The 19,381-nt window shown below is 39.4% G+C and overlaps 5 protein-coding genes across 8 annotated transcripts; 4 read left to right on the plus strand and 1 right to left on the minus strand.

Annotated features, from left to right (window-relative positions):
• The first annotated feature begins 72 nt into the window (after positions 1-72).
• On the plus strand, positions 73-1,119 carry LOC126791627 (mediator of RNA polymerase II transcription subunit 21-like). Its single transcript, XM_050518103.1, has 3 exons — positions 73-340; positions 423-552; positions 872-1,119. Exons 1-3 carry the CDS (start codon positions 98-100, stop codon positions 946-948), a joined length of 450 nt encoding a protein of 149 aa, XP_050374060.1. The 5' UTR covers positions 73-97; the 3' UTR covers positions 949-1,119.
• A 314-nt stretch (positions 1,120-1,433) lies between these two features.
• Positions 1,434-2,751, minus strand: LOC126791548 (signal recognition particle 19 kDa protein). Its single transcript, XM_050518009.1, has 4 exons — positions 2,695-2,751; positions 2,156-2,355; positions 1,948-2,047; positions 1,434-1,785 (listed from the first exon to the last, which is right to left on the minus strand). Exons 2-4 carry the CDS (start codon positions 2,330-2,332, stop codon positions 1,658-1,660), a joined length of 405 nt encoding a protein of 134 aa, XP_050373966.1. The 5' UTR covers positions 2,333-2,355; positions 2,695-2,751; the 3' UTR covers positions 1,434-1,657.
• A 335-nt stretch (positions 2,752-3,086) lies between these two features.
• Positions 3,087-6,017, plus strand: LOC126792841 (ATP-citrate synthase alpha chain protein 3). The gene is made up of 11 exons (XM_050519319.1): positions 3,087-3,417; positions 3,524-3,685; positions 3,805-3,885; positions 4,107-4,158; positions 4,276-4,390; positions 4,480-4,561; positions 4,680-4,775; positions 4,918-5,019; positions 5,120-5,236; positions 5,333-5,449; positions 5,600-6,017. Exons 1-11 carry the CDS (start codon positions 3,142-3,144, stop codon positions 5,669-5,671), a joined length of 1,272 nt encoding a protein of 423 aa, XP_050375276.1. The 5' UTR covers positions 3,087-3,141; the 3' UTR covers positions 5,672-6,017.
• A 730-nt stretch (positions 6,018-6,747) lies between these two features.
• Positions 6,748-14,082, plus strand: LOC126790535 (protein GFS12). 4 transcript variants are annotated; one of them, XM_050516812.1, is made up of 16 exons: positions 6,748-6,980; positions 7,070-7,161; positions 7,358-9,424; positions 9,523-9,850; positions 9,930-10,145; positions 10,281-10,353; positions 10,439-10,644; positions 10,734-10,796; positions 10,920-11,122; positions 11,233-11,344; positions 11,828-12,334; positions 12,556-12,866; positions 12,968-13,208; positions 13,283-13,356; positions 13,475-13,550; positions 13,690-14,082. In XM_050516812.1, the coding sequence occupies exons 1-16, from the start codon at positions 6,855-6,857 to the stop codon at positions 13,837-13,839; spliced, it is 4,845 nt and encodes a 1,614-aa protein (XP_050372769.1). In that variant the 5' UTR covers positions 6,748-6,854; the 3' UTR covers positions 13,840-14,082. The 4 variants fall into 4 exon arrangements, with proteins under 4 accessions (XP_050372769.1, XP_050372767.1, XP_050372768.1 ...); XM_050516810.1 differs by having other exon boundaries at positions 6,750-6,980; positions 13,475-13,610; positions 13,699-14,082; XM_050516811.1 differs by having other exon boundaries at positions 6,750-6,980; positions 13,475-13,610; positions 13,702-14,082.
• A 1,954-nt stretch (positions 14,083-16,036) lies between these two features.
• Positions 16,037-17,270, plus strand: LOC126791026 (uncharacterized). The gene is made up of 5 exons (XM_050517416.1): positions 16,037-16,300; positions 16,452-16,520; positions 16,628-16,700; positions 16,803-16,867; positions 17,013-17,270. Exons 1-5 carry the CDS (start codon positions 16,109-16,111, stop codon positions 17,085-17,087), a joined length of 474 nt encoding a protein of 157 aa, XP_050373373.1. The 5' UTR covers positions 16,037-16,108; the 3' UTR covers positions 17,088-17,270.
• Positions 17,271-19,381: the final 2,111 nt, after the last annotated feature.

Raw genomic sequence — 19,381 nt, forward strand, 5'->3', positions numbered from 1 at the left:
AAGCCCCTCAAGTCAAAGCAGCTCCCCAAAAACGACGTCGCAGCTTCAGCTCTTGTTCAAGTTGCAGTTCCCTCGAGCGTGAGCAAACAAAGCAAAGATGGACGCAATCAGCCAATTACAAGAACAAGTGAACAAAATCGCGACGATTGCCTTCACCACCATCGGTACTCTCCAGAGAGACGCCCCTCCTGTCCGAATCTCCCCCAATTACCCCGAATCCGAGTCCGCACCACCACCGAAACCGAACCCGAACCCAAATCCAACCCCGACTGACGATGCTACCGATTTCGCGATGCAGCCCAAGCTCATGAGCGCCGATCTGGTCAAAGCAGCCAAGCAGGTCGTCTCAACCATTCATTAATTGGATTGATGTTTCTGTTTCAGTTGGTGTGATTGATTTGATGGTTGAATTGGTGGTGCAGTTTGATGCGTTGGTTTCGGCACTGCCGCTGTCCGAGGGAGGCGAGGAAGCTCAGCTCAAGAGGATTGCGGAGCTTCAGGCCGAAAACAGCCTCATTGGCCTACAACTTGAGAAGCAACTGGAAGCTGCGGGTCAGTTGTTCTAGCCTTTTCATCCAAGGCAAATATGCAAATGTAGCACATTTTGATCTTACACTGCAGTATTAGCACCCCTTTTGAGTCATAATTTACTTTAATTTTGGAGGGCTTACGCGGAAATTCATTTCTTAAGGATTCATGTGATGCCATTTGTGATTCATAGGGGTGCTACTTCTGAATGTTAAATCGGAGAGAAGCTACTAGCTTATGTCGGTTTGTTTGTTCAATTGGTGTGGTCACTAGATAGAGTATTTTAGCCAAATGCTATTTCTAGAGCTGACTGTGTGAGTGATTTTTGACTTGATGATGGCAGAGAGAGAACTGGAAGAGGTCAGAGAGTTGTTTGGACAAGCAGCAGATCACTGTTTGAACTTGAAGAAGCCAGAATGAAGAAAATTAGTAGCTAGCATATTCCTAGTGAACTGAGGAGACTGTAACTCGTACAACTGATCACTATCCGGTGCAAGTAGTAGTTAGTTTTAACATACATCTTGTGTAATGTTGTGACTTGTATCCTATCATTTTGCGGAGGAAGATATCAAGATATGGACCGCTTTTTTTTTTTTTACTAAAGCATTGTTAATCCTAGTTTTCCAAAACATATGCTTGCGATCCTGTCGCTTCTTGATCCTGTTCAAATCAAATGTTTTCTCTCAAAGATTACAGGTGAAACACGTAAACATCACTTGCAATCAGCTCTGTGGAATAATGGGTGATCTATTTGCTTTCTGGTCAGGGTACTGTACTTTACATCCTATTCAACACTGTAGCACATTGGTAAACCTTGAACAATCGGATACTTAAACATCAGTACCACACAAGAAACAATTTCACCAGGTTGACATTAACAATATCATTCAACAAAGCCGAGAGTGTACGTTAATTCACCCCTCTACTCTTCTTTTGGTGAACACAAAAAATGAACAAAGCAGTATCAGTAACTTCCCAGTCCAAGGGAATGCTCTACCCAAATCAAATAAAACATCCTCAACAAATACCACATCTTTGTCCACGTATTTCCAACATAAACTAGCCGTACCATCTGAATGTCTATGCGGACAAAAGTGAACACATGAAAACAGGGATTTTACAATGGCTTCTATCTCTTTTTCCTCCCATGCTTCCCAGGTTTGGAAGACGCATTAGATGTGGATGCTGGCTCCTGCTTCTTGGTCCTACCAGGATGTCTAGGAACCAACTCAGCAACTCGAAGCATCAGCTGCTTCCCTGTAATACAGTCACAAAGAACCAATTGTCAATAAATGAGGCAAAAAGAACACGATGCTTTTACTAAAACATATGAACATCCAAGTCCAAAACTGTGGCAATATGCTTCCCAGGATTAATGAGACAGACGATAACAAACAGTTTTTATGCAGTAACACTTACTAGTAGCAATGGCAGGATTAAATGGAGTTCCATCATCCTTTTTGAGCAATACCCTCACTCTCCCTCTTTGAAAGAAATCACGTGGATAAGCCTTATCTATCTACAACACCCAAACACAAACCAATACATCAGCACAACACACCCCACTATAATACTCAATTTGCACAAAGCATGATGAAAAACTCGCAGAATTGTTACACTAACAAACCTCAATTGCAAAAGGAATTTTGAAATGGGTGCAGCAATCCCCAATCTCAGCACAAGTCGGATTCTCACACGCCTTCTCAATAGCTATTCTCCTCCCTTCAGCCACAGTTTTCTTCGAATTGATATAAACCGGATACATCACAACCCATTTCTTTATACTTGGCAGGCTCTTGTCCATCTCTCAAATAAACAAATAAAACCCTACAAAACATAATTCAACACACCAAAACCGACACATTACATTCCTAATAATATCACGAACATCAGAATCCCAACCAAATTTCAATACCCATAATTAACAAACTTTAAACACTACATACTCTGTTCTATGCCCACAATCTCAATCAAGTTAGCCTACAATGTATAATGTTCTACCCCTATTAATTCTGCTCGATCCTATCAGATTATATGAATCATGGAAACCCTAAAAGCATTCGAATAAATAGACCAAACCTATAAAATACAGATTCGGAAATACGAAATTGAAGATAGATACATATCAAAGCTGTAAAAATTCAATCTCTGATCTGAAAATTTTACCAGGGGATTAAGAAACTGACTGGCCGGAGCTTCAGAGAGTCTGCAAATCGAGCTATTGAGTTTTGACGACGAAGACGGAGTTCCAACATTTAAAGCCTTCAACTCGGGTCAGGTAAAGGCCCAGAAGATCTTTAACAGTTTGGGCTTGGATGAAGGCCCAAGTATAACCACCACAATCATCCTTGTAGTTCCCGCCAGGAACCACTCACCTACCACAATAATGATTGATTCCGGCCAATCAGAAGGCGCGTGTGGGTCCTCTAATTGCTAATGCGCGTGCGGTTGGCCGCCGATCTAATCCAAAACACAGTAGGCGAGGTAAGTGCCACTTCGCCAGCTCAGCTCATGTCAACAACTATATAAATCGCCGTGGAAGTTTGATCCCAATCGACTTCATCGCCACCAGGCTAGACCCGACCCGACTTGACCTGACCCGACCGGAAAAAAATGGCGCGGAAGAAGATCAGAGAGTACGATTCGAAGAGGCTGCTGAAGCAGCACCTGAAGCGAGTCGCCGGTATTGATCTGCAGATCAACTCGGCTCAGGTGACGGAGGCGACGGACTTCACCGAGCTGGCGAACAAGGAGACGTGGCTGTCGTCGACGAGGCTCGTCGTCAAGCCGGACATGCTGTTCGGAAAGCGCGGGAAGAGCGGGCTCGTCGCGCTCAATCTGGACATGGCTCAGGTCGCCGACTTCGTCAAGCAGCGTCTCGGCAAGGAGGTAAAATTTCCGTGACTTTTCCGGTTGGATTTTTTACTTGGCAGTAAATTTGAACTGTGAGATCGGAATTGAATTGAGTGTTTGCTTTTGGTGGAAATAAATTAAGGTTGAGATGGGAGGATGTAAGGCGCCGATAACGACGTTTATAGTGGAGCCGTTTATGCCTCATGATCAGGAGTTTTACCTCTCGATTGTATCCGAAAGGCTAGGCAGCTCGATCAGCTTTTCGGAGTGTGGAGGCATCGAAATTGAAGAGAATTGGGACAAGGTATTGGAATTGTGTTTGCTCACTTAGTTTTATTTGTGTGTTGGATTGTGTTCTCTGGTTTGGATGTAGTATGTAGGTGTTAATTTGCTATTTTTCTGTTTATTTTCGATGTTGAGTAGGTCAAGACTATTTTTCTTCCAACCGAGAAGTCTCTGACGAGTGAGGCTTGCGCTCCGCTGATTGCTACTCTTCCATTGGAGGTGTGTGCCTCATCGTTGTGAAATGAGTTAGTGATCATACTGGAATGTGGACTGTTTGATTGTCAAGGCCGAACAAAATTATCGGACTACTTCAAATCATACTTTTTGCACTGACATTTTAAGTTATATTTTATCATGTTAGTGTATTTCCCCCATACATTATTGGAATCAAGCTTTTGATTGTAATGGAGACATCTGCCTAACACATACTGCGGTCACAGGTGAAGGACAAAATTGGAGATTTCATAAAAGGCGTCTTTGCTGTATTTCAGGGTATGCGATGTCTACAATGAGAAAGTTAATTGCTTGGATTCATTGTGATAGTATGATTATTTCATGATCGTCTGCCGGGACTCTCAATGTTCTGATATTTTGTTTTCCCCCCTGCAGATTTGGATTTTACCTTCCTGGAAATGAACCCCTTTACCTTGGTTAATGGTGAACCTTTTCCATTAGATATGAGGGGGGAGCTAGATGACACTGCAGCTTTCAAGAACTTCAACAAGTATGCTACTGTAGATGATATTGAAATCATTTAATTCTACCTTCTCATTTTCGACATTTCTTCTTACGGTTATGTGTAATGTTGCTCAGATGGGGTAACGTGGAGTTTCCTCTGCCTTTTGGCAGAGTTTTGAGTCCAACAGAATCATTTATTCATACTTTGGATGAAAAGGTGAATCTTTTCGTCTTTGAATGAGAAGTTTTGATGTATGAGATATTTATGGCCCGTTTTAATTTTAGTGTAAGCACTATATGTGTTAATAATGCTAGGGCACACCTATGTATTGCAGACAAGTTCCTCATTAAAATTCACAGTGCTGAACCCAAAGGGACGCATCTGGACCATGGTAGCTGGAGGTGGTGCAAGCGTTATTTATGCTGATACTGTGAGTAGCTTGTTCTGCTTTAGAATGTCATTTTTAAATGATGTGAAACCATGGTTCTTTGTTACCTCTGTTATTCGAATATTGGGCCATTGTGGCTATCTTGTGGTCCTAACATAATTTTCTGATATTATATTTAAATTAGGTCGGAGATTTGGGTTATGCTTCAGAACTTGGAAACTATGCAGAGTATAGTGGAGCTCCAAATGAGGAAGAGGTGTTGCAATATGCAAGAGTTGTGCTTGATGTAAGAAGCTCTTGATGAGTCTTTCAAATTGATGAGTTGCAGCCATTAGATGAAATATGTCGCATATTAGCTAACTGGCAATTTGATTATCATATATCAGTGTGCAACAGTGAATCCAGATGGTCGGAAAAGAGCACTTCTGATTGGAGGTGGTATAGCTAATTTTACAGACGTTGCTGCTACATTTAATGGAATTATCAGAGCATTGAGAGAGAAGGTAATGCCACCATTATATATTAGAGATTCGTTTTGTTGGTTTTGTTCTTTTCAGTATGCTTAGTGCTCATTTTTATCTCTATTTATGATGTCAAAGGAATCCAAGCTCAAAGCTTCAAGAATGCATATTTATGTTAGAAGGGGTGGTCCAAACTATCAAACTGGTTTGGCAAAGATGCGTGCATTGGGAGATGAACTTGGAGTTCCTCTTGAGGTATGTGATGGATTTCTTGTTTCAGCATATAATATGTACTTCAAAAAATCATTTGGTGAAGTGATGATAATTTACAAGCTCTGAGCTTCAATCTGATATTGTTTCTGAATGAGCAGCTTAACGGGCGTTTCCTTTTTCTTAATGATGCAGGTTTATGGTCCTGAGGCAACTATGACAGGAATTTGTAAGGAAGCAATTGATTGCATCATGAGTGAATCATAAGCAGTATCTTTTGTGAATCTTTGTAAGAAAATTGTCTATTGTGATTTGAGAAAAATAAAAGGTGTGTATTCTGAGTTTGTCCTGGGAAGATGGGGCTGGAAGTGAATCTCAACTTTCCAAGACATGATTCATTTCACAGGTTTCCTTCTGCTACTGTCAACTATTTGAGGAGCAAGATTCGGAAAATTGCATAGTCCATTACCATGTTATAAATCTCTTTCTTTGAATCAGTGGTAGCCTTCCCTCTCCCTTTAGTAAATCATGAAATGCGAATAACTACTGCTAGTTGTATCGGCTATAGCGATAGTTCAGGTTCCAATATGCTGGCAGCTGCTTGGTTGAGTTCCACTGCGTCTTATCATAATTTCGACTTTGTTGCTTTGGAAGCTTTTGTGTTATTGTTTCGTTATTAGCTCTCGTCTAATCAATCAATCTTTCTTCTTCGGATTAATATTGAAAGCATTTTTCATAATGATTGGAAGCTGCATTTGATGTATGTCACAAGCAACGTGGCCAGGATCATTAGATTTCAAGCATTATTATCGTAAAATAAAATTAGAGAATAAACAGTTAAAGGAGTTAAAAATGAGACTAACGCTGATATGTGGATCATCGTCTATAAATATAATCTGACTTCGGGTGCTTCTTCTCTCTCTCATGTTTTCATTGGGTCACCCTGTTTTGTAATTTCATTGCTATGAGTTGTTGACTGAAAATAAAAGAATGTTTAAAAATGACAAATTCACATCGAAATGACCCAATAGCTGCAAGTGAGGCGGACGCATGTATTACTGTATTAGGGTTGGACCGTGTTAGCTGCAAGTGAGGCGGACGCATGTATTACTGTATTAGGGTTGGACCGTGTTAGCTGCGAGTGAGGCAAACGTGGTTCTTCTCTTGCTAATAGGATATTAGGAGGTCTTTTATTGGAACCTAACTTGAGAAAAACATTAGTTGGTGAGAAGGTTTGTACCTGTTATTCGCCAAACTGGTAAGAGAAAAAGTTGGAAGGCAAGTGTAGAACAATCTTGACAACAAGGTGAATGCATTGGTAAAACTGTAAAAAGTGTTGTTATTAAGTGTTTGGTAAAACTCGGTCTCACACCTATCGAGAGACTTGCCAACAGCGAAAGGCTCGAAATCAATGTACCCAGAATTGAAGAAATCCTGAAACAAGCTCAACATGGCGCACCAAATGTGCTTCGACTGCCTCCACCGTCGGATTGACTCCGACTTCTCCGGCAAACTCGTCTTCATCCACGGCCTCTCCGATTCTGCTTTCCCCTTCGGCTCAAACGCCGTCGTTCAGGTCCAAGTTCCATTGTTTCTCCCTCCCTCTCTCCAAAGTTGAATCCTTTATATGATTTTGAATACTCAAATTCACTTGGGTCTTTGCAGTTGTTGAGTTCAAGTTCAGAAGCTGCTTCAGCTCCTCAGTTCCTACTCAAGTATCTACCTAGTCATCACCAGGATTGCTTGACCCAATTTGTGTAAGACCCTCTTCTAATTTTCAGCTTTAATCTCATTTTAACTGTTTAATTTAGAATAATTATGTTTAAGATGATAAGAATGAGTAGTATAGTATCACATTGTATGTGGAATAGTTGTGAATGCAAATCCTTGTCTAGTATTTATATATTTAAGGTTGAGAGAACCTATTCGGTTTTTTTTTTGTCTTCTTTTCAGTAATGAGTATAGCCTGGGTGATGATGGTGGTGTAAGTCGAGATGAAGAAGAAGTCAGTTCTGAAATTTGTACTGATGAAAAGCCGGAATTGGGTTCTTTAAAGAGTTCAAAGTGTAACCATTCGAGTAGGTTTTCTTGCTCGAGGGTGATCAGTGCGTTGGCACCGCTTGCTGAAGTTGGCTATTCTTCAGGTTCCATTGAAGAGCTTGCTTCCAGCTTTTTGTCTGGGTCTATGGAAGAACATGTGCTGGACTCGCTTAGTCTCTTGATTGAATGGAAAGCTTCAGGAAGAGATAGTGTTAACTTTCTTAATTTACTTGGGGTACCATCATTTGATGAGAACCCGTTTCCTGGCTCCTTGAGGCATCCAAATATTGCTCCTATAATCGGGATGGTTAAGACACCTGGTTATGTTGATGTAGTTCATCCCAAAGCTCCGTATACTTTGGAAAACATTCTTCATTATAGCCCCGATGCGCTGAAGTCTGATTGGCATATAAGGTTTCTAGTATATCAGATTCTCTCGGCTCTAGCTTATATTCATGGTTTAGGAGTTGCTCATGGAAATATATGTCCGTCCAGTGTAATGCTTACTGAGTCATGCTGGTCATGGTTGTGTGTATGCGATAATCCTGGGGTAGGGATTAATTCAAGTTCAAGAGGTAATGGACATATGATTACTGTGCCAGAAAAAGTAGGTTGCTGTGTACCGGGTTGTCCTTCTCAAGGTCTTTATGCTGATTTGAAGCTTTCCCCATCTATAGACTGGCATCGGGACTTCAATCAATGGTGGAGGGGAGAGATTAGTAACTTCGAATATCTGCTCATCTTGAATAGATTAGCTGGGAGGAGGTGGGGTGATCACACATTTCATACAGTGATGCCATGGGTAATAGATTTTAGTACATTACCTGATGTGAATTCTGACACAGGGTGGCGGGATTTGAGCAAGAGTAAATGGAGGTTGGCGAAAGGCGATGAACAGTTGGACTTCACCTATTCAACATCAGAATTCCCACATCATGTTTCTGACGAATGTCTTTCTGAATTGGCTGTCTGCAGCTATAAAGCAAGGAGGTTGCCTTTGAGTGTTCTACGTATGGCTGTTCGCTCAGTCTATGAACCTAATGAATATCCTTCTACAATGCAAAGACTATATCAATGGACCCCTGATGAGTGCATTCCAGAGTTTTTCTGCGATCCCCAAGTATTCAGTTCAATACATGCTGGTATGATTGACTTGGCCGTACCTTCATGGGCAGATGGTCCTGAAGAATTTATCAGATTGCATTTTGAAGCGTTAGAAAGCGATAGGGTCTCTTGCCAACTTCATCACTGGATTGATATCACCTTTGGTTACAAGATGTCAGGCCAGGCAGCTGTTGCGGCGAAAAATGTAATGCTTCCTTTATCAGAGTCCACGATGCCAAGGTCCGTGGGACGCCGTCAGCTTTTTACTGAACCGCATCCTATGCGTCGAGGTGCAATACAGAAGCCGTGTAACAGCACCTATGAGTCAGCTTCTGGTCAAGGAAATATGAATGAATCAAGGAGCGAAAGTTCCGTCCTATCTGACACGGCTTATTTGCAAGTATTAGAAGATGCATCCGCCTTTTGCGAACATGCAATAGAATTGAGTGCCCTCTATGGTTACCATCTAGAATCTGGCGAGGACATTACTCCTGTAGAAGAACAATCAGGCGAGAATGTTAAGAAAAGCATACCTGGATCTTCTGACACTAAAAAACACCAGAATTTTCCATTACAAATTAATACAAATTTTCTTCTTGAGCATATTAAGGTGGAGGATGAAGTTTCCTCTGGATATCAAGAGCTATTGCTTTGGAGGCAGAAATCATCTTGTTTGGAGACATTTACTGAAGATGTTGCTCAGGACATATTTTCTATTGGTTGTCTCTTAGCAGAACTTCATTTGAGGAGGCCACTTTTCAATGCAGCCTCATTGCCCATGTACTTGGACAGCGGTCTCTTACCTGGACCAATGCATGAACTTCCTCCTCACACCAAATTACTCGTTGAAGCATGCATTCAAAAGGATTGCATGAGGTATTAGTTCTCATTTTCAAATATGGTACAATTTATTACTCGGAATTGTGAATAAAAACATGTCGATCTCAAACTCTATTTGTCTGTGGTTATATTAGGAGGCCATCAGCCAAGTCACTTTTGGAATCACCTTACTTTCCTTCTACGGTCAAGGCATCCTACTTGTTTCTTGCCCCACTCCATCTTCGGGCTAAAGATGGATCCTGCCTTCATTATGCTGCCAACTTCGCAAAGCAAGGAGTCCTCAAAGCAATGGGAACATTTGCAGCTGAAATGTGTGCTCCTTTCTGCTTGTCGCTTGTGGTGACTCCTCTGTCAGATACTGAAGCTGAATGGGCTTATACACTATTGAAAGAGTTTATTAAAAGTTTGACACCTAATGCAGTAAAGACAATAGTCTTGCCTGCAATCCAGAAGATTTTACAGGCTAGTTTTGGAGATTTATTTTGTTCACTTTTATGTGACTTTCCTTTGAACTTGTTGCTTATAGAGATCTTTGTTTCAGACTACAGGTTATTCACATTTAAAGGTTTCCATTCTGCAAGACTCATTTGTTCAAGAGATATGGAATCGGGTTGGTAAACAAGCATTTCTCGAAACCGTACATCCTCTTGTAATATTGAACTTGTCTGCTGCTGCTCATAAGAGTTCAGCAGCTGCTGCTTCTGTGCTGCTGCTTGGCTCATGTGAAGAGCTTGGTATACCTATTACCATTCATCAGGTTAAACTTCATCCCAAAATTTGTCTGTTATGACTTAATGGAATAAATGTTAAAATCGTCCATGTATCTTTCATAACACAGAGAAATGCACTTTTAACTGTGGGGTAATCATGCTAACCATCAGTCTTTCCGCAGACAATCTTGCCACTGATCCAGTGCTTTGGGAAAGGTCTTAGTACCGATGGCCTTGATGTGATGGTTCGAATTGGTATGCTTATTTTTAATAGCATACGATATGACCTTTGCTGGAATTCATGCTCTTTTTGTAAGCCTTTAAAATTTTCAAAATCCAGGTGGTCTATTGGGGGAAAGCTTCATTGTCAGACAAATGCTACCATTGCTAAAACATGTAGTTCGTTCGTGCATTGACATTTCACTAATGAATAAGCCTGAGCCTGTCCACAGCTGGAGTGCTTACGCCCTTATTGATTCTTTAACGACAATAGATGGTCTGGTTGCATTCTTACCAAGGGAAATGGTTGTAAAGGAGCTAATTGAAGTATGAATCTGATTCTCATTTAAATGAAATTTTAAAACATTGGACTGATAGGAGTGTAATCCAAAGTAATCTAATCTCGTATTATGCAGGATAGAAGTTGCCTGCACATTCCTGTTCTTATGCAGACAAGTTTGGAATATAGAGTGGTTCAGGTGATGCTTGTGTATGCAACACAGTTTTTCAAAACATAACCCGCTACGAATTTACCCTCCATGCATCACATATTTGCCAGTTTGTTTTATTTTCAGTCACGCTGAAATATCTCTGTTTTTTAGGTTGCCGCAACAACCCTAATGGCTATTTGTCAGCGGATAGGACCAGATTTGACATCATTGCATGTTTTGCCACAACTGAAGGAGCTATTCGACAACCTTGCATTTTCACCAGAAACTGCTAATGCATCTACTTCCCCTGGCAGAAAGTCGAAGATTCTAAAGCTAAAAGATGGAGCTGTGATTGAAAGTCGTATGGACCTTACGTGAGTGCTCTTGATTGTTCATGTCGCCTTGTTAATAACAAACACCAGAATTCAAAGCGCACAATTTCGTTTTCCTCTAATATATACTGAACTTGCTATGATGTTGACAGGTTGCTTCTGTATCCTCCTTTTGCATCCCTTCTTGGGATAGAGAAGCTTCGCCAGGGTTGTGCAACATGGTTATTACTTGAGCGATATCTTCTACGATTTCATAATTGGAAGGTACTCTAGGATTATGCTCTTCACCATAGTGTTCTGTATTGACAATTTTTCTTTCACATGTATTCCCCTTCTTCCTTGTCTCTCAATTCCCTACTAACAGACACAGATACTGATGATCGTAATCCATCAAGGAATTGAAACAAGGAAATTAAAGGAACATAGAAGGAATTGAAAGAGGAAATTAAAGGAAATTGAAAGTAAATAAATTAGACAAGTTTGATATTCATTGGATAAGATCTTACAGTGGAGGCAAGAAGATTTATTTAGCTCCCTATGTGCTACAACCCTAGATACCAATAAGTAGATAACCCGACCCGAGCCCATTAACTACATAATCATAGGGTCCAAAAGTATAAGCCCAAGATAACATAAGGGTATAGCATATTAGTCCTAACAGATACACACAGAAAATTAGACAGTAATATGAAACCTGACAGTACCCACACCTTTTGCATTTCATATTCTGAACCTGTCATGATTCAGTGGGAACACACAGGAGAATTGTCGCGAAGTGGCTCAGACACTATACTCAATAAAAGAGCATACATAAAGGGGTCGACTCCTGAATACAGTCCTGCTAAGCTGTTGCTTAATGGAGTTGGATGGTCAATTCCGCAATCTCAAGGAACTAGAAGTGCCAAAAACTTGATGCCTCAGAAACAGTTTGATGCAGTGCATCAGGGTCCAACTGAAAGCCATGCAGCAGCGTTGAATTATAAATATGAGCCATGGTTTTGGTTCCCTAGTCCAGCTGCTAGCTGGGATGGACCTGATTTTCTTGGGCGTGCGAAAGATGAACATCCATGGAAGATCAGGGCATCTGTTATACACTCCGTCCGTGCACATCCTGGAGCCTTAAGATATTTAGCCGTCTGCCCAGATGAATTCACGGTTTTTACTGCCGGGATTGGTGCAGGCTTCAGAGGAACAGTTCAGAAATGGGAGCTGAGTAGAATTAATTGTGTATCTGGATACTATGGCCATGAGGAGGTTTGATTATCCTATAATTTGACTTTATTATCTTATTTCTTTTTATTTTTGTTGTTGCATTTGCACTGTACTGTATGATTACTAAAATTCAGATTGAAAATTGTGTCTCTTCCAAGGAACTATCAGGTTCTGAAGTACATGATTTAGATAGGAGTTTTGTTAAGGCTTTGGATAATCAGGGTCATTCTCATGTGTATTATTTATCTTCTTGTGACTATTAGGTTGTGAACGATATTTGTGTCTTGTCATCCAGTGGAAGAGTTGCTTCCTGTGATGGAACAATTCATGTCTGGAATAGCCGAACAGGGAAATTAATTTCTGTATTTTCCGAACCATCAGTGGATTCTGCACATAATGCAAGCCCCCCATCTTCTTCCTCTAGGGCTAATGCTGACCAGAGTAATATGCTCAGTTCCAATACAATGTCCAGTGGAATATTGACTGGTGCATTTGATGGGAGCCTGTATACTTCTATGCATCAGACTGAATTTGGTGACACGCTTGTTGCTGGCACTGGAAACGGTTCTCTGAGGTAGATCATAGTTTTTCTCAATTATTTTTTTACAAGCTGATGATGTAGATGAGAAATTTTTCGATGCAGTTTGGCTTTCTGATGTTTTTTGAATTATATAGGTTCATTGATGTTGTCCGAGGACAAAAGCTGCATCTCTGGAGGGGAGATTATTTGGAGTTGGGGTTTCCTTCTATTGTTTCTACCATATGCTCTTGTGGGTCTGACAAAATGCAACCAGATGGAGTTTCTTCACCATCTTGGATTGCAGCTGGAATGAGTTCTGGTCATTGTAGGTTATTCGATGCGAGGAGTGGAAATGTTATCGTGTCTTGGCGGGCCCATGATGGATATATTACAAAGGTGATTCCAAAACGCTAGAGAAAATCTTAGTATTCGCTAAGTACTTGATACTGAAATACCATATAATTGTGCAGTTGGCTGCACCGGAAGACCATTTGCTTGTGTCCAGCTCTCTTGACAAGACTTTAAGGATTTGGGACTTAAGGAGGTATTTTGCCAACATTTGATACAACATTTTTTTATATAATATACCACCCTGTTATCTAGCATCCCATAAATGCTATTGCATTAGTGAAGCTCTATAAACTTATGAATGCCTTGTGCAGGAATGTGCCATCACAGCCCACAATTCTTAGAGGTCACACAGATGGTGTATCCTCTTTCTCTGTCTGGGGTCAAGATGTAATTTCAATTGCTAGAAACAAAATTGGACTTTCTTCTCTATCTGCATCCCTTGATGATGTAAATATCAGCGTACTCATCATCATTTCTGTTCAAACTTCATTATTTTTTCACTTGCTCATACTAACATTTTCGACAGCATGGACAGCAGGCCGTCACATCTCAGAAGCTCTACATGGGAGATCACGGAGCAAGAAACTTTTCAGTGTTATCAAGCATAAGCATTCTACCCTTCTCGAGATTATTCCTTGTTGGGACCGAAGATGGTTACTTGAGAATATGTTGTTAATCCCACTTTGCCACATAGGATCTTAATTGTTATTAGAAACTATACCGTAAATTACTGTGTTCATTGTATTGATTCATTGTGATTTTCTAGGTGTGACTGAAGGGGTGAGGGAGAGTCTAGAACACTGAATACACATTGTAAATTTGTAATTCATCAATTGTAGTTAGAAGCTAGAAGGGATTCCTTGTGTAAAACTTCCAGCAAATCAAGTTTTATAAATCTAATTGAGACTCAGTTCCTTGGTGTTTCTCTATCAATCCTGTTTTAGAGTCTGTTTGAGATTGCTACTAAGAGTCTGTTTGAGATTGCTCTTAAATTCATTCATAAACAAAAACTAGCAAAGAAATAGAGCAAGAGTTCTCGTGAACCATCAAATGTAAATAACTACCGGTCACCACATGTGGTCGAATTAGTAAAAATTTAGGTGTGAAATCTCAATCCCTCGAAACTCACTGGGTTATAGTTTAAATCCTAATCTATTGGTCTAAACCGGATTTTCTCAAATGCGGAGGTCCGCACCAATGATTTTGGTGCGGATTTCCATTTTTTACCACTTTTTGATCGAATTTTCTCATCTTCACTGTCTAGTATCTAGATAATATTGTGTAGATCATCTCTGCAAAATTTCAGCCAATTTGGTAATCGTTAAGGCCCTCAAAATCGAATAACAAATGGACGGACCGAATTTTGTCGAACATGAACCGTTCATATTTTTAACAGAAAAACGCAATTTTGAGGGCCTTAACGATTACTAAATTGGTTGAAATTTTGCAGAGATGATCTACACAATATTATCTAGATAATAGACGGTGGAGATGAGAAAATTTGATCAAAAAGTGGTAAAAATATGGAAATCCACACCAAAATCTTGGTACGGACCTCCGCAGCCAAGAAAGGCTGTGGTCTAAACAATCTTTGATGATACTGTGTTCATCAAATTAAAAATGGCATAAATGCCAATTTACACCCTAAACTTGGCTGAAATTGTCAATTTGCATCCCGAATTTGCATTTGAGTCAATTTACCTCATAAACTTGGTAAAAATTGCCGATTTACACCCCGAACTTATATTTGAGTCAATTTACCTCCTAAACTTGGTAAAAATTGCCGATTTTCATCCCATCCGTTAAATTTAACTGTTTCTATCCAATTTTGCGTCACATGTCATGCATTTAAGGGGTAGTATTGTCATTATATATTTATTCATATTGAATAATGAAATAACTTAATAAAATTACGTAAGAGGAACACTTGCTACAATGTTTGTTTTTTCGAAACATGTTATTGATTTATATATTTATTATTTTATGTGATATGGTATGTTAAAAGATATTAGAAAAAATATAAATAAATAAATACATTGAAAATTAAAAATAAATGTGTGTTCCGAGAGAATTACTATTCTACCATTGTGTGTGTCTTAGCCTTATTAGGTTTTCTGTTAGACATAGATTCGCATCTCTGTAATAGATTAAGACTCCGAATCCTACGGGATTGTGGTTATGTAATGCCTATATATTGGCATCATTATCAATCAATAAACGGTTACGTTCTGTTCTATTATGTCGTTATTGTTCTCGTTTTGTTCATCCTCCAACAATGTGTACATATAAAAATATATTTATACACAACACACTATATTTGAATAGGTGGGTATATTGAATATATAATTCAAAGTAGGGTTAAGTAGGTAGAAAAAAAGATGTAAATAAATAATTTGATTAACAAAATAATCCTCATTTTAAAGAATATTTTTATTTATTTTTAAGAAAAATATAAATATATAATGACAATACTACCCTTTAAATGCATGACATGTGACGCAAAATTGGATAGAAACAGTTAAATTTAATGGATATGGTGCAAATTGGCAATTTTTACCAAGTTTAGGAGGTAAATTGACTCAAATACAAGTTCGGGGTGTAAATCGGCAATTTTTACCAAATGTAGGAGGTAAATTGACTCAAATGCAAATTCGGAGTCCAAATTAACAATTTCAGCCAAATTTAAAGTGTAAATCGGTATTTATGCCTATTAAAAATACGTAGTGATTGTAAATATGGGGAGTACAAACACTTGGCTCAAGGAACCAACAAAATTAGTCACCCGGCGGGTTGAGGGTTTATAAATAAATGAAAAAAAAAACTTAAAATCCAAAATGATGCAAAACGACGTCGTTGCAAAAGACTCGGATTGAAGAACAAGAAAGAACCTTTAAACCCCGTTCTTCCCCAAATTCAAACTCTGACCCAGTTCGTCGCTGTTACTAATGGCTCGCGCAGATTCGGACCTGGGTCCTCTTACCCAAGCCTTAAGCTCTTCTCAACTCTCCACAGAGAAACAACCCAGCTACACCGATGGAGACGACGCCGCCGCTGGTGGCGTGCAAGTCACGTGCTTCACTGAGGTCGTCCAAGATTCCATTACCCTCCACTTCCAAATCATCCGCCTTCAGAAACAGGTTGGGTTCTTCTCTTTCACTTCGAAACTTGACAGCCCAAGTCAAATTTTGACAGTTTTGATGATCAAGTTGTTGACTTTATTGACTAACAATTGGGTATCAAGTTTTGGGTTTGTAAATTACTTAGGAAATGGTCGAATTTATGATGTAGATATATGCATGGATTGGTTGCAACTCTGGAAAACTGGGGCACTTGTATGCTGCAGCACCCACTAGACCTGTAAGTTGGTCATGTTGTTACATTTTTCTTTTACTGTTTGAGACTGAAATTTTTTACTGTGAGTAATTAGTGATCATTGTCTTGGTGATTGGTGACCTGCACAACAGAATACAGTGAGTGTTACGTCCATAGTTGGCGGGAGTTCTGATAATACAGGATCCGGCATTGCTCGGAGATTGGGTGAGTTATTGATGTTAGATAAAGTTGGGTTTGATTTTGTAAATTTTTTGTCACTGGCTCCCTGCTACTAGGGCCTGACATTTTGAGTTGTTTTGATCGCAGTGTCGAGGACTGGAGTAAACATAATTCTGGCTTGTAACATTCCTAAAAATAATCCCATGGTTGAGGTTTGTGCCCTTTGAATCTTACACATTCAGAAACTCATTTGGGCATGAGACTATCGGATGTGTGCATATGTAAGACTGGACTATATGACACGCTTTGCTGTATTTGTTTCACTGATCAGATTACCCCTTCTTTTTGGAATTTCAGTTGGATGCTGAGAAATTGTTGGTTCAGAAGCTACTCAGTCTTGGGTACATCAGGCCAAAATCACAAGGATTGTAAACCTGCACGGATGCTATTGTAACCCCACTATTTGGAGACTAATGTTTGTCCTTGAACAAGGACTGGTTAGGGTCTGAGACTGATGATCAAGTTTTTGTTGCTAATTGAAAAGTATTTTAGCCAAATAGTATGGCATTGTGAATTTGTGAAATCTGAAAGGAATGCAATCTTGCTTGTTCTGAAGTTCTTGATTCCTATTTTGAATCTTTGATTACAAGGTTCGATTGTGACATGTTTACCCCTAGCTGGGTCGGTAAGATACTTGGCAATCAAGAAATCTTAGGAACTGTCTTCAAAAAAAAAAAAATCTTAGGAACCCGAGTTCTTCCAAGATTTCTGGAACCCTATTCCTACAATCCTACTACGAATGTACTCGCTAAGCTACCTTTATAAATTCAAATTCCAATAGCCTCCTATTTAAAATAGGTTGAAACCCTTCATCGATTGCTCCAACCTCGAGAAGAAAACTAAATATTGTTGCCACCATCGGTGTTACTGCTGAAACTAGTATAGGGTTCTATCAGCAAACCCACCCTGAATTCAGCCGTATACAAAAAGGTCTGAGTGGTCAACTCTATTGCTATGTCTATTATTAATTCCAACGAAGATGGTAAGAGTTATATGATATTCTAGCTACCCGCATATTGATGGAAGCCTGTATTGCTTACCTATATGCCTTCTTGTGTTGTCAATAATTAGTTGCAGGGGTTTTGAGATCATTCTCAGATTCACGGCCAACTCATTTCATAAAACCATTACATTCATTCTCAAGACTAACGGAAGATACACTTGCGAACACAGCTGGTAAGGTCGAGTTTGAGGACTTCGAAGCTGGAGGATACCAATGGTAATATCATAGATTCTCATACCAAATTGTCAGACTTGATTCTGAATAATTCATCACTTATTTAGGATTCAGATTGGCCTTAGCAACATCAATAAGATATTATTTGTATTTGCAAATGGTGTATCGTTTATCAACTATTATATTATCTATATGCTTATGCACAGGAAACTGGTTCTCTACCCAAGTGGAAACAAGCAGAATGTGGAACATCACATCTCTCCTTACTTGGCAATGGCTGGAGATGATTCAGTCCGGCCTGGTTGGGATATACATGTGAATTTCAGGTTGTTTTTGCTTGATCAGGAAAAGAGCAAAAGGTAGCAGTTTTATCTACATATCATCTTTACGCAGAACTATATATATTTTGAAATTTTTTATCCCTCTTACACTACATGCAAAACGCATAAGCTGACATTCATATATAATCTTCTCGTGTCGCATTAATGCTTAGATGCTTTTACAAAGAACTTTTGCTTTCGCCATGAGATGCTTGGCGCTGCCGGTTTTGATAATCTTATCTCTCTTGATGATTTCACTGATGCCTCCAATGGATATCTTGCATGTTGATGATACTTGTGTTTTTGGAGCTGAAGTCTTTGTATGTAAAGAAACAAGACCACTGAAAGTGTGTCACTCAATCATAAAGCCTACCTCTGAAACATACAAGCATGTTTGCAAGATTTCGAACTTTTCTAACATTGTTGATGATGATTACTTTGCAGAGTTATTCACCGCTGGAGGGCGTAAGTGGTATTCTTTCTGATAAACATGACATATATTAGTTACTAGTCAGTGATCGATACGTTTTAAGCCAGCCCTAACAGACAGAACAACATGGTTTTATATGCAGTTCTAAATATAGATGCCAACAACACTGTTAAGATTGCAATAATTGTGACATATCTAAGATTTTGATTGCAATCTAAGATATTGCTCTAAGTAATTGAGAAGTATAGTTAGTAAAAAGTTGTTATTCATCTGTTGGTTTCTTGCAGGATAATACAGCTCCATCCTGGGGGATTCAACACTGGAATTGGTACTCATACTTGTATCTATTTGCAATATTCTGAACCTCTTCCTGATGGTATAACTATCGACTATACCGTGCGCATTGTAGATCAAACTCATTCAAGACATCATTCGAAAACAATAAGTAAATATCGGTTACTTCTGTAACCGCCTAATAAGCATATACGATGAATAATTATGCGTTTATCATAGTTAATAAACATGAAATCTAATTTGTTTCACCATTACTATTATTTATCGGCTGGTGTACGTAGATCATCATTGCTTCACCGCCTTCGCATCTTGGGGTTGGGATGATTTCATTACACTGGAAAATTTCAGAGCAGCAGACAAAAGGTTTCTAAGGAAGGATACTTGCATAATAGAGATAGAGATCAGTCACCATCAATGGAATAGCTATAGTTCCATGCGGCATAGG

Source organism: Argentina anserina, chromosome 4 (genome assembly GCF_933775445.1).
Source record: "Argentina anserina chromosome 4, drPotAnse1.1, whole genome shotgun sequence".
Lineage (NCBI taxonomy): Eukaryota > Viridiplantae > Streptophyta > Magnoliopsida > Rosales > Rosaceae > Argentina > Argentina anserina.

Bases quoted from the DNA above. Each gene is read 5' to 3' on its own strand.
- LOC126791026 (XM_050517416.1), top strand. From the start codon at position 16,109: ATGGCTCGCGCAGATTCGGACCTGGGTCCTCTTACCCAAGCCTTAAGC. The intron at 16,521-16,627 runs GTAAGTTGGTCA...CCTGCACAACAG, and splicing joins CTGCAGCACCCACTAGACCT to AATACAGTGAGTGTTACGTC. The intron at 16,701-16,802 runs GTGAGTTATTGA...TTTTGATCGCAG, and splicing joins CGGCATTGCTCGGAGATTGG to TGTCGAGGACTGGAGTAAAC.
- LOC126791627 (XM_050518103.1), top strand. From the start codon at position 98: ATGGACGCAATCAGCCAATTACAAGAACAAGTGAACAAAATCGCGACG. The intron at 341-422 runs GTCGTCTCAACC...TTGGTGGTGCAG, and splicing joins TGGTCAAAGCAGCCAAGCAG to TTTGATGCGTTGGTTTCGGC. The intron at 553-871 runs GTCAGTTGTTCT...TGATGATGGCAG, and splicing joins GAAGCAACTGGAAGCTGCGG to AGAGAGAACTGGAAGAGGTC.
- LOC126791548 (XM_050518009.1), bottom strand. From the start codon at position 2,332: ATGGACAAGAGCCTGCCAAGTATAAAGAAATGGGTTGTGATGTATCCG. The intron at 2,048-2,155 runs GTTTGTTAGTGT...TGGGTGTTGTAG, and splicing joins AAATTCCTTTTGCAATTGAG to ATAGATAAGGCTTATCCACG. The intron at 1,786-1,947 runs GTAAGTGTTACT...ACTGTATTACAG, and splicing joins TAATCCTGCCATTGCTACTA to GGAAGCAGCTGATGCTTCGA.
- LOC126792841 (XM_050519319.1), top strand. From the start codon at position 3,142: ATGGCGCGGAAGAAGATCAGAGAGTACGATTCGAAGAGGCTGCTGAAG. The intron at 3,418-3,523 runs GTAAAATTTCCG...AAATAAATTAAG, and splicing joins AGCAGCGTCTCGGCAAGGAG to GTTGAGATGGGAGGATGTAA. The intron at 4,562-4,679 runs GTGAATCTTTTC...TATGTATTGCAG, and splicing joins TTCATACTTTGGATGAAAAG to ACAAGTTCCTCATTAAAATT.
- LOC126790535 (XM_050516809.1), top strand. From the start codon at position 6,855: ATGGCGCACCAAATGTGCTTCGACTGCCTCCACCGTCGGATTGACTCC. The intron at 10,354-10,438 runs GTATGCTTATTT...TTCAAAATCCAG, and splicing joins TGATGTGATGGTTCGAATTG to GTGGTCTATTGGGGGAAAGC. The intron at 11,123-11,232 runs GTGAGTGCTCTT...TGATGTTGACAG, and splicing joins GAAAGTCGTATGGACCTTAC to GTTGCTTCTGTATCCTCCTT.